The sequence below is a fragment of the Lepisma saccharinum genome, chromosome 29 (genome assembly GCF_977018435.1).
Source record: "Lepisma saccharinum chromosome 29, izLepSacc3.1, whole genome shotgun sequence".
Classification (NCBI taxonomy): domain Eukaryota; kingdom Metazoa; phylum Arthropoda; class Insecta; order Zygentoma; family Lepismatidae; genus Lepisma; species Lepisma saccharinum.
In genome coordinates this window covers 48,317,026-48,330,812 of record NC_139257.1, presented here as the reverse complement: position 1 = coordinate 48,330,812, position 13,787 = coordinate 48,317,026, and the positions used below count along the sequence as shown (strand labels likewise).

General features: G+C 37.0%; 1 protein-coding gene across 1 annotated transcript; it reads right to left on the bottom strand.

Moving 5' to 3' along the window:
* Positions 1 to 203: 203 nt before the first annotated feature.
* Positions 204 to 13,269, bottom strand: LOC145981485 (metabotropic glutamate receptor 4-like). The gene is made up of 6 exons (XM_083114715.1): positions 13,259 to 13,269; positions 9,508 to 9,743; positions 4,102 to 4,215; positions 2,444 to 2,598; positions 337 to 646; positions 204 to 232 (listed from the first exon to the last, which is right to left on the bottom strand). The coding sequence occupies exons 1-6, from the start codon at positions 13,267 to 13,269 to the stop codon at positions 204 to 206; spliced, it is 855 nt and encodes a 284-aa protein (XP_082970841.1).
* Between the last annotated feature and the right edge of the window lie 518 nt (positions 13,270 to 13,787).

The window sequence follows — 13,787 nt, the reverse complement described above, 5'->3', positions numbered from 1 at the left end:
ATTCTGAGTACTCCTCCCTGTAGGTAAACCTTGAGAACCTAATATACTCCTGCCACTCTTGAGCCATGACGTCAGACAACTTGTCGCAGAAGCCTGGTCTCCGACTGCAGCTGCTAAAGTGGGCTCTAGCAAGGGCGGCAGCGTAGAGGAAAATCGAGTTAACAACCCCTCTGGTAGATCTACCCCTCCATGCCAGGGTCGAATCAGGAGTGCAGTGAGTTCTGTTTACGTGCTGTGGCGATTTGCAAAGTTCTTCATGTAGATCTTGACTAGTATTCAGGACAAGCAAGTTGCCTTGATAACTCTTCATGAACTCTCTTCCTTCTGCAGACCCACCTGCATCCACAAGCACAATTGTCGCCCTGGTAAAGTTATTCTCTTTCGCAAACGTGAAGAAGCTGCTAATGTGTTTACGTTCAGCAATTATAACAACCCCTCCTGCTCGCTCCGCGATTCTCATCTTTTTATTGATTACGGCAGCATCTTGAGGTGTTATTTCGCTTATGGTTGTCACAATATGTCCACAGATTCCCACAGATCTTGCTTCAGACTCCACAGCCCTGGCAACATTGATATACTTAGGAGTGTTGCTTGCCATCATGACGAAATACGTCCAGCTCATTTGCTTCAAGATTGATGCTATCATCTGAAAAGAGCAAGTGAATAGATTACAATTTCTATTTATCTAGATATTGTTAATGATTGATTTGCTTGATTTTACTTCGCTTTGTGCCATTTTGGCTAATTTGCGAAGATGGGGATGAGTGATGATATGATGCCCACGCTGGGATTCGAACCCGGAACCCCTGGCGTCGTAGCCCGGTGTGCTAACCACTCCGCCATGTTAATGATATGAAAAATTCAATATGCTGACCAAGGCAGAACTTTATTTTATTATAAAACATAAACTAAACGTAACGTTTCAAGCTTCTAGCAAGGTCTTCTTCAGACTCTGTAGCCAGTACAAATGTAACAAGGTACAAAACAGGAAGATATATATACACAAAAATTACTCCCCTCCAGACTATTAGAAAGTAGTTCTGGAACAATCTAGCAGGTGGCTTTCCCTTGTCAACTGTACTTTCACCTGAAAGAGAAAATGTGTTTGGACTCTTTATCTCACGCTCATTTTCCTTCATTCTTCTCTCCTCTTTCTCTCTTGTCCTTTCCACTCTTTCTAACACCTTCCTCCAATCTTTGTTTACCTTCAGTCCCCCATTCTAGTTCATTGTGTCTTCTTCTCCTTTCTTCTCTATTCCCTTGGCCTCCTTCCATTTTCTCACTAGTATTCTCTTCTCCCTTCCTATCTGCGTAGCCTCATCCCACTCTATGTCATGTCCTGTTTCTCTCGTGTGTTTAAATATCGCATTTCTCTCTCTCTTAAGTCGTACATCATCCCTATCTATGTTGTTTCAACCTGTCTTTCAGCCTCTTTTTTCGTTTCTCCTATGTACACACTCTGACATTCTTGACCTTTCTAGAAGGTTGAAACGTTACGTTTAGTTTATGTTTTATAATAAAATAAATTTCTGCCTTGGTCAGCATATTGAGTTTTTCATATCATGGAAACAAGGCTTAATGGTGTTATAATGTTAATGATACATATGTATATTCTCTCTTGTGCGCAATTAAATAGACTTATTAAATAACATAGTAAAGAGCCCTATTTTTACATACTGAACTTCTACACTCTGTAAAGAAAAAATGGCGACACTTTCTCGGATATGGTTTTCACAAGATTATAAAGTGAATTAAAACAATAAGAAAAGCAGGATTTGTCCACCAGCCGCAATTGTGAAGAAGCGTTCTCGAATGAAGCGTTGCAAGGGAGCGGATAGGAGTGAGTGAGAGAGGCAGGAGGCATCGTCGGTCGTGTTCGATCGATGGAAAACCTCTCGTCATGTGATGCCTCTCTCACTCCCTCCTATCATCGCAGAAGAAACTGGAGGTGGTTTTGCGAAAACGATGACATTTATCCAACACCTCCAGTTTTTTTCTATTTTCATTTATTGCTTTATGTTTCAATGCAAGAGGCTCCCTCTGGTGCTACTCTGTTGCTTTTGAGGTGCATTGTGCAGGCGGGAAGTTCGCATCGCACGAAGCACTCATCGGCCTCCATGCAACAGAGTAGCACCAGAGGGAGCCTCTTGCATTGAAACATAAAAAATAAATGAGAATAGAAAAGAACTGGGGGTGTTGGTTAATGAATCTTGCGAAAACCATAACCGAGCAAGTGTCGCTATTTTTTTCTTTACAGAGTGTATTGTCCATAAAGTATTCGGTTATGATTATACAAAGTTGCCTTATGTTTGGTGGAAAAGCGATTCTCATTTCAAGGACCATACCGGTCAGTGTGGTGTTACAGGGACAAATTAGCTGAGTTCAGCCAGCATTGAAATTGCATCAGCGGTTGAGTAGCTTGTTAAGAAGGAAATGCACTAACCTTTCCTGTTGCCGCATGGTCTATGGCGACAGCGTAGTGGACATTTTGGAGCCGTGTGCCGTCCATCTCCACTGCAACTACGTGCGGGAGGTCGAACAATTGCGTCACTTTATGAACAGCTCGTAAGCTCACCTCGTTCATCGGACCCAGGAATCCTGCAAGGATTAACAAATATTAGAATACATTAGACGGCATTTCCTTTCGTATTTCTGCTAGTGTCAAAGCTACGTGTCCTCCTCCGTGGACTCCGACTGCGGGACGGCAGGGTTCAGTCTCTGAATTCTTGGCCTGTGTGTAGGACCGCTGGCAACCCACCATCGTGAGGAGATTGGGGAGCTACGAGTGAGTAGCGTAACCCTGTCTCGGAAATCTCCTATGACGGCTGGGGTTTCGACGTGCTGACACCCCATTACCGATTGAAGATCTCCACACCTCTTGGTAGGATTGTGGGAGGGAGACTGGCAGTCGGGAGAAGGGCCTAGGCCCTTTAAGGGCTGTCGAGTCACGGGTTATTGACAGTACTTTACATGGCATAACTTCATGCAACATTCTGATTAGCATCTGCTCTGTTTTAAGTAAATTCTATGATTATAGGGGCTGGACCTATAGTTTTAAGAGGCATTGAACCACAATGTGCCTCCACCCGGTATCGAACCGAGAACCCTTTGATGATAAAACAGCGACCCAAGTAAAGTATGGGGACCCTTCCCTCCTAAAGTTGTACAATAAATGAACTTTTACTCCAAATACCCCGCGCTCCCGGAAAATATGGGAAATGTATCTTAGCTCTTATTTGAATATGAACGGGTTTGGGGGCACCTTGATAATGTTTGGTGCGAAGTTATACTTTAAATACCACACGTAAAACTATCAGTGGTAAAAATACATGTACCAAGTCAGATTTTTTATTGTGTAGCAATAAGAGACTGAATCATCCTATTAGATTCAAAACTGTAAACAACATACACTCTATAAGTTTACGACAAACGGTGTAACTATAAAGGTATGCAAATAAGTTAATACAGTGTGTGTCGGAAGGAAGCCGCATGTCAAGTTGTCCAGATCCCTGTGGCTCAGCCAGTTCGAGTCAACACATTATAACAGACATCGTGGGCCTCCCCGATGGCGCAGTGGTATGATCGTCGCCTTGTAATCATGGGGTCCCGGGTTCGATACCCGGTGGAGACACATAGTGGTTCGGATCCCACTTTAAACTGTAGGTTCAGTCCCGATTAGCCTTACTGTGCATAAAGTGGGCTTAAAACACCAAATGAATCAATCAGAGACATCGTCTTATGATATGTTACTGAACTCACTCGACCACCTCTCACAAATTAATAATAATAATAGAGTGGTGAAGCTATTCGTGGTACCCATTGAGTCATACAATACAGATAACTGTATTTCAGTGCTCACCTCAAACAACTTCGAGTTCGAATTTTGTGTAATTGTTTACCCACATCTGTCTTGTAAATCGATTTGTTTCAAAAGCGACATTATATGTTGAATTTCTGGAATTATATAAAATTTCAGGAGCAGAGAGAATATTGCGTGCCCTCTATATCTTCCCCCCTCCCCTCGCATTGCGGGGGTTACGGTGGCGGCCGCTAAGCCACTGAGACAAACGTTAGCGTTACGTCTGCTGCTGGAAGACTCACCAAGAAAAACTTCCTTCGTTTGACCGCACAGGCCTGCATCTGCCTCCACTATCGCCTTCAGCGCCATCTGCACTGAGTGTCCCGGGTCGCCGCACGTATCGAAAACCCTCAGGCCTGAAATAAGAAAAAATATATTTTAATATTTCAAAATAGTTCAAATAGTTCTGTGTTCCGCAAATTAACAATGCTTTCAAATTTCCATTAGTTTTCTTGTGCCAGCGCCATTGAAAAGTAATAATAATTCTATGTTTAGAAAATAATATATTTATAAATTAAATGTTACATTCGCAATCATTATTACAATAAAGAATAAGTCTAAATGTGAGTTAAGAGAAGAAAATAATAAAGATACATTTTCGCATCCCGATTGCAGTTCGAAGAAGGTGGGGACAAAAGTGAAAGGTTATGGACTATTCTGATTAGCGGACGTTTGGTAGCCTTGCATCAATGGTTATACTAACTAAATCTACCCAATATTGACCTTGCAGACTTCTGTTAGCTTTCCTCTCTACACAACAAACGCATTCATTCATGCAAGAACATTTTTTTTTAAAGTTTCGTAACTTTTTGTAAAATCAATGTAAAAATCGTTTGTCATATTTATTTTAGCTTAATTTTGTTGAGTTGGCACCACTCGTAGTCTCAAGGCCAGACCAGTACGTAGAAGAGTGGTGGGTAGGATGACGTAATAGGAAGTGCTCCGCAGCGATCTGCGCATATCTGGACTTAACTTGTCAGGCTATAGTAAAAATAGAAGTGTTTTCGGAGAAGAAAAGAGAGAAACAAAATGGAGAAAATGAACTCGACAGAAAGCAAGAAAAAGGGAGACAAGGGAGAATAAAAGGAGAAGGCAAGATAGAAAACCCAAAAGAAAAGAGAGTAGAAAAGAGAATCATACAATAGAGAGAGAGAACCAGAGTAAAAAAGAGAGCATGAAGGCAAGAAAAGTAGCGAGACAGGAAAAGAGAGAAACCAAGAGAAAATCAGTAAATCAAAAATCAAGAGAGAGAGATAAAGAAAACAGAATAAGAAGAACCTTGGACTACTGCTATTTCTTGTGATTGTTAACGATCTTCTACATTCCAAGAAACTCCTGTACGCGGATGACCTGAAAATAATTAAGTCTATAACGAACGATAATGATACCTTGGAACTGCAAAAAGAAATTGAAAATCTTGTAGAATGGTGCGCTCAAAACAAACTAAAACTCAATTTTAACAAATCCAAAATGATGACTTTCACTCGAAGGAAACAACCCTACACGCACACTTACACAATCAGTGGCCACACGTTAGACAGAGTGTCAAGTTATAAAGATCTTGGTGTTCAGTTTGAAAATAATAACAGTTTCCGAAAACACATCGACCGCATTGTAGCAGAAGGGTATCGAAACCTTGGGTTTATAATGAGAATGGGAAATGACCAAATGCTATGCAATGCCTACGTAAGGTCGAAATTGGAATACGCGTCTATCGTCTGGTCCCCACAAAACCCAAATGGAACCAGCAGAATAGAGAATGTACAAAACAAGTTCCTTCGATTCCTAGGACTGAAAAGAGACGGCGTTTACCCCAAATATACTCCTTATCATACCCTAAAAAAATACTTCAATGTACAATCCCTAGGCGATAGAAGAAACATACATCAGTTACTATTCTTGCATAAACTTTTAAACAACTCATTAGACTCCTCTCGGCTGCTCCTAGAAATCCTTTTTTATGTACCATATAATAAGGTAAGACCACGGAAAGAGCTGTTTCAAGTACCGAGAGCTCAAACAAAGTCAGCTAATGCGGCACCCACTCGGAGAATGTGTAGGTTATTGCAAAGTCATATGATAAGATAGACATCTTCCAAAGTTTTAGAAGGTTCAAAAGGGAAAGTGAAACTTACTTCCAACACTAGACTTAACTTTGTTTAGTAGTTCAGTATCTTTATGTACAGGCGAAAGAGTCCATCCTATTTTTCTTTTTTCTTTTTGTGTTATTTACTAATTACTATCATTACATCTATATATCATCGTTTATATGTAACGTGAAGCTCATATGTTTTTCCATAGTTATTTTCTTGCTTATCATGTGTAAGTTCTAACCCCAACTGTCAGGTTAATACTTTATACTTCTTTTTCATATCTAATCTTATAATAATTTTTATATTACTGTAACACATATTATCATAGTATTGTAACTTATGAATTCTGCTGATTGCATATTTTATGTACCAAACAGTGTTATAATACAAGACACGTAAGTGGGCATTTGCCTGTAGTGTCATGTATTTAAATAAATAAATAAATAAATAAAGAGAGAGAAAACACAATTAGTAAAGAAGAATTAGAAAGAGAGAGTAAGAGAAATTGTGCAAAATACAAAGAACGATGAAAATATAGAGATAGAAAGTATGGAAAAGCAGTACAAATATGTACATGGAAGAAATTAACCCAATAAGTAAGAAATGTTTCCATGCTTTTAGAGCTCATGCAATATTCTTGCTCTCCAACATGAGCCTCGCCTGAAATTTTTGTTTGTTTTAAGTCCACTTTATGCACAGAATGGCTAATAGGGACTGGACCTGCAGCTTAAAGTGAGATCCGAACCACTGTCCCATGTGCCTCCACCGGGTATCGAACTCGGGACCCCATGGTTAGAAGGCCACGACGCCTGAAATTGTTGTAGGGTGGTCAAGCCATTTATGAAGCTTTAATGGTAGAAATTATATTAATTATAATTATTATTATCATGCTTACGATTATTGTATAATAATAACCATTATAAACCAGGGTGCGAAATCCCGGGTGGACAGGGGGAATTCCCCCCTTACCAACGATCTTGTCCTGAAATCCCCCCCACCAAATTCTTCCGGGGGGAGAGTTTTTGTTTTAACAACAAACATAAACAATTAGTTTGGGATTCGAATATACTTTACTGGAATAATATCGAAAACATACAAAAAGAACGGACAAGAAAGAGCCTCATCTCTAAGGACACTGAACCCAGCAATCCCCAGAACACAGAAATTAGACCGACTTGATATTTCTTCTTTCATCGTCTTTCCTTGGCAACCGCGAAGTATATAAATATATTAATAAAACATGTAATAGCATTTATATGTGGATTTTATACAGGAAACTATTATCTTCTTAATGTCTCTTCATTTTTGTCCCCCCCCCCCCTTTTAGGCAAATCACTGTTCATAGCATCAGAAGTACATCAAAATCTTCAATTTGCTATTACCCTTTGAATGAATAACAGTCGATATAATATATTGTATATTTTGTAATATAATCATTTAATGACATTATATATATATATATATATATATATATATATATATATATATATATATATATATATATAGTGTGTGTCTGTGTGTGTGTGTGAGTGTGTGTTTGTGTGTGTGTGACAGTCTGTCTGCTTCTAGTATCTTTATTTTTTAATGTGTTGTGTTTGTCTTTACAACCTTGTACTTTTAATTTTTTCCAAGGGGTTTTTTCACCCCTTGTTTATTAGTTTAAATAAGGGGATATTTCCCCGTACACATTGAAGGGTGCAAAATGGCCATGTGTGCCGACGCACCAAATAATTTTAATTCATTCACTCATTACTATTATTATTATTAAATTAATTTATTGATACAAAAATTTATTGATATTAGTCGAGTTTGGAATATCTAAGAAGCTTGTTAATATGATAAAAGTATGCACCAGTATGCAATTCATGATGAGTTAAAACAAGGAGATGCATTATCTCCATTGCTCTTTAATTTTGCCTTAGAATATGCTGTTAGGAAGGTAAAACAAACTAACGAAGGACTAAAATTAAATGGTGTGACTCAGTTGTTAGCATATGCAGATGATGTAGACTTATTAGGGGATGATGTAAATACAATCAAGAATAATGCTAAAATATTTTTCAAAGCAGCAAAAGAGATAGGTTTGGAAGTTAGTAAAGAGAAAACTAAATATATGCTTACAGGTCGAAACCAAGTGTTAGGTAATAATCAAAATCTAATTATTGATAACAACTCGTTTGAACCAGTTTCGAAATTCAAGTACTTGGGAGTAATATTAACAAATGAAAATGATATTAAAGAGGAAATAAAAAGCAGGCTTAATTCAGGAAATTCATGTTACATTTCTGTTCATAAACTTTTGTCTTCTCGTATAATATCTAAGAAACTAAAAGTTAAAATATACAAAACAGTAATTTTGCCTGTAGTATTATATGGGTGTGAAACTTGGTCCCTTACATTGAAAGAGGAACATAAATTGAGAGTATTTGAAAATAAGATCCTTAGGAAAATATTTGGACCTAAAAGGGATGAGGAGACAGGTGAGTGGAGAAGGTTACATAATTTAGAACTACATAATTTGTATTCATGTCCAGATATTATTAGAATAATTAAATCAAGAAGATGTAGGTGGGCAGGCCATGTGGCACGAATGGGAAAGGAAAGAAGAGTTTACAGGATTCTTGTTGGGAAACCTGATGGTAAGAGATCTGTAAGAAGGCCAAGACGAAGATACGAAGATGGAGGGACAACGTTGAGATGGACCTAAAGGAAATCGGAAAGCTTATATAGATCTTGCTCAGGATAGGGACAGATGGAAGGCCTGTGTTGTTGCAGCCATGAACCTTCGGGTTTAAGAAGGATAGAGAGTTAGTTAGTTAGTTAGTTAGTTGGTATAAAACATTTTGTCAAATAGGATTGATAGTGAATACTTTATACATACAATAGTATATAACGTTCCAAAATAGAAAAGAAGAAAAAAATCATTATTATCAGTATATTTGAAGAGTGGTGGTGAATTTATAAAAAAATATTTATCGATGATTTTAACTATGACTTCTCTTAAAATATTATCTTAAGTACAAGATGAGGTTTACTGTAAAAACCATTATGAGTTAATCCTTTGATATTACTCTTTGTGTAAAAGAGGTGTATAAGGTTTTATTTTAACTGTTCTCAGTACTTTAAATAAACTATTATATTATTATTATTATTATTATTATTATTATTATTATTATTATATCCTTCGGGAGAATTTATACTTGATCCATAGATGAGTAAATATACAGCAGAACTGAAATGTATAGTCTATTTTGTTATTAACTTTTCACATCTCGTTCAAGAAAAAGCGTTAAAGATTAGGTAGGAGAAATTTTCAATCAACTCAAAGTTTATGTTGTTTCACCTTTCACAAAAACTCTAATTTTTTGAATTTCAAATTGTATAACCATTTATTATTTTTATTAAATGGTAGAATATGAAAGCATAACTCGGTTCCTGTATTGACACTCAGATGAACTTTATTTCTGTTATTAACAATAAAAACAACAAGCTTTCTGATTGTTGTAACTTGAAACGAACTATGCCAATTTCCTCCAACGCTCCCCAACCTCTTACCTATCGAAATTCCGCTCAGATATCTCTCGGCATTGAGTTTCCGTACGGCTGCGTCAGCTGCTTCCATCTGTTGGACGGCTTCGGAGTTAACTTCTCCACAGCCGCTACCCGTGTGCAGAGGAAAGAGTGCCGTAATGACAGCGCGGTTAGCGGTTGCGGAATTTGCTTCGACCGTTACCTGCGTGCAACACCACAGCTGCAAGCAACGGACAATGGCGCTGTTTATGATTACCCATCTGTAACGGAAAACAAGAAAAAATGAGCAAACAGGAAGAATATTAACCGCGTACAACAACCCCCGCCCCCTCCCCAATATACTTTTCAGGTCGCCTCATTGGCCAGTCGACTTTGTGATAATAAAAATATTAAAATCGTCTTTATTAGAGCGGGCGTGTTTCAGCCTCTAGGGCCGTTCTTACAAAAAAACCCTTGTCTGAAATATTAATACATAGAGTGTATACATTGAAAAAAAGAAAAAAAAAACTTTAAAAGGATTACATATCAATAAAAATAAGAACACGAGAAAAAAACAAAAAAACAACAGATTTACCTAAAATTGTTTAACATAAGTATAGTGCAAGGACGTATTTAGGGGATCCAGGGGGTCTGGACACCCCCGAAAGATTTATCAAGTACGAAAATTAAATAATGAAAATATTCTCGTTTAGCATTTGTTGTCATTTCCTCTGAACTTATTGGAAGACAAGGATTATATTGGGATCATACGGCTTTGAAGGACAGGAAGGACGTATTTAGTGGGGTCGAGGGGTCCGGACCCACCGAAAGACTCACCAAGTACTAAAATTAAGTGATGAAAATATTAGCATTTGTTGCATAATCGATGGTAATTAATTTCCTCGGGACTTTTTAGAAAAGCAAGATTATGTTGGGATCATACGGCTTTGAATGGCATTACAAAAGAAGATTTATGTACATTACTACTCAAAATAATGGGCATAAAATTTTAATCAGACACTTACTTTTCTCCAACTACATGTAACATCATTTTTGTTATTCGATAAATATTCAATTCTTCATCTATTTGACATTAATTTCATTGCCAGGGCACTTGTTTTTATGTAAATTATTCCGATCTTAACTACAGGTAAGTTACGTAATGAATATGCACTCTTATATCTCTATTCTTATACAGTATTTTTACCTAATCGTGTAATAATAATAATATAATATTGATTTATGTATTGTAATCAGTATTAATTTGATTTATAATTATTTTATTAGAATTACTATTATTTTTATTATTCATGAGACATTTGGTTTGGACCCCTCCAGAAACATATTTCTAGATACGTGCCTGGTATAGTGGCTAGCGCGACTATCACAGCAAGGGTCCTCCAGGGTTCGAATCCTGGATACGACATGATATTTGTGTTTGTCTGACCTCTTGAAAGTTAAGAGTGAAATGAAAGCAAGAAAACTATTTTTTCATATACGAATTCGTGGCTAAGTATGTGTCAAGAATATGTTTAGTTTGTCATTGCATAACACCGTAACGGTGTATAGCTACATTTCCAAATCGGAGTGGTTAGCAGAGCGCACTACGATGCCAGAGATTCTGGGTTCGTATCCGAGCCTTGCCTCTTCATCAATTTCATAACGTCAGTCATCCCCGGGCTATGTGGCAGACAGTGGCGTGCCCAGGATTGTCGAAAAGGGGGGGGGGTGTTTGGTGTAATTTTTTGTAGTCAGTTCTCATTTTGCCATCTTTTCCTACCTTTGACGTTCCTTTCTTTTAGGAATACTAGGCCAAAGAGGGGGGTTATGACCCCCCACTACCCCCCTTTGAGCACGCCACTGGTGGCAGAACAGCCTCAGGCTAAACCTCGCCCACGCAAATGGAGACTTTGAATTTGAAATTTGAATCCGCCGTTGTCGCCTTGTAATCAATGGTTTCCGGGTTCGATACCCAGTGGAAATACATAGTGGTTCGGATCCCACTTTGAACCGTCAGTCGAAATTAGCTTTTCTGTGCATAAAGTGCACTTGAGAACAAACTGAATCATCTTCATCTTCGCGATTAGCCAAAAGTGGCAAAAAAGTTACTCTAAATAACAGAAATACAAACAACTACATAATTTATCAATACGCAAGATAAAATTTCAATATTCAGGTTCAAATATATAAAAAAAAATCGTTGCGTTCCGTTTTTTGTAAATTAACAGGCACATTGTTAAATTTTAACGGTAAATTATTGTAACTTCTAACGGTACCTAATTAGCCCGTGTCGTTATAAATGCGAAACAACACAAGGTAGCCATGCCTTCAACGACAAAGAAAAACTGAAAGTGCCAATCAAATAATAATGTTTGTGAAACATAAGTTAAAACCAAAGTGGATTGATTTAAATAAGGTTGATTTAAATCGCGATAGAAATTCACTTTTCAATAAATTATGTATAGAATAATGTACATAAGGATTTTGTAGATATCAGAATCGCTTTTCGTGAAAGTACATTAATCTTGTAATCCTTTAATGATGTTTATTAGGGTATAAGAAAGAAAAGGAAAATGAACCCAATATATGTACTGATTCTGTGAAGCTCATACGAAATGAAGTGTAATTTGTAAACTGTGAACATACTTACATTTCTCTTGATTTAAAATGCAATCATTTTATGGGTAAAAATAGCAAACAGTTTGTGTATAACAATATACAAGATACTTATCAAGTTAAACCGAAATTGTGTAATTATAATTAAACTGTAAATAAACATGGCAGCTGATATTTTGCAAACTATCAATAAGAAAAGTGCCAGAAATTCTGCTACATAGACTACAAAAATATTTTAAGTTACAATTATAGAGTACATCTAGGGTTGCCACATTTTTAAAATAAAAAAAACGGGACATACAGATTATATAGGCATGGATATATTTAAATATATTTTTATAACATTTTTAAACATTACAAAATCAATTGCTGTTTAAAGCATTGTTAATCCCTAATTTTTAACATTTTGACAAAATATATTAATATTTGAGTGAACTCCTGGCGTCCTTTAAGAGGACATTTTTTTCCAATGTATTACTATAAAATTCAGAACATCACTTATTCTCATTCACTTATTATTTATTTAGCTAAATACGGGAGAAATGGGCGTCCCGAGAACATTGTCCGGGATACCGGGATATTTCTTTAAAAAAAGGGAACAATCTCGTCTGGCAACCCAAAGTACATCCAGAATGTTGTATTTTTTACTAGAATAAAAGTTACTGAAATTATTATAGAATCATTAACACCCTCAAGAAACATTTGCATAGTACGTACAGTATCAGAAACAGAAAAATATATATTTACATATAATCTTTTATTTGGTTTAATCAAATATTTACAGGACCATTTACTAAAAAAAGTATTTCTATAAAGAAAAATATGTGTGGTGACAAAACCCTTACAATCAATTTTAAGTGAATTTTCTAAAAAAACAAAGAAATCGATTAAAATAAAAAAATGTGACAAATTTAAAAAATCATGAAAAGTGATTTTCTAATTAAAAATCATTAGTACTTTTATCCACCCTTGTTAAACCCAAGAAGCACTCACGCGAGAACAGACGAATGGTCTGAATTTGGCATCCGGACAAAATTCGGTTGAGTCCATTTACAGCGTAGGTGAGTCAGGACTGGCCTTATACAGTTTACAGTTGAATCCAATCCAACTTACCGAGAGATCAACCTGCAACCGAACTATCTCAACTTAAAAAAGCGAGACTTGCAAGCAAGACAATTACCTTTTTGACATGGAGATCGTTGCTTTGTAGGTTCACGAGCAGAGAAGCTTCGAAACAACGGTTCTTGTAAAATCTGCAGAAGAGATTTTAAGTAGCATTTGGATCAATGCACCGAAGCCATACAAAGCTCCTCCATATTCAAGGAGCTGATAAGACTTCCCCTGCCCTAAACACGGTCCTCTCTTTCTGTGCAACGTCATATTTCACATGATCTCGGATCTGGTGAGGTAAGCAGTTAAATTTTGCGTTCATTTCTTGATTTCTCATTTATACAACTTCCACGGGCGTCCATGGGAGGTTGAACAGTCAGTCATAGGCCCATTTCAGTATCTTTGACAGGTGATTCTTTCAAAATTTCCTTGCATAACGATTTATAAGTTAGATTTTCGCATAATATAAGAGGATTCGAGAGTGTATTTCTTTAATGTGACTGTGAAGCTGTTGCAGGGATTGAATTGACAGAATCTTGAACATTTCCAAATTCGTTTCCTACCGTCTACGCGCCAAGGGTTCCGGGTTCGAATCCTGG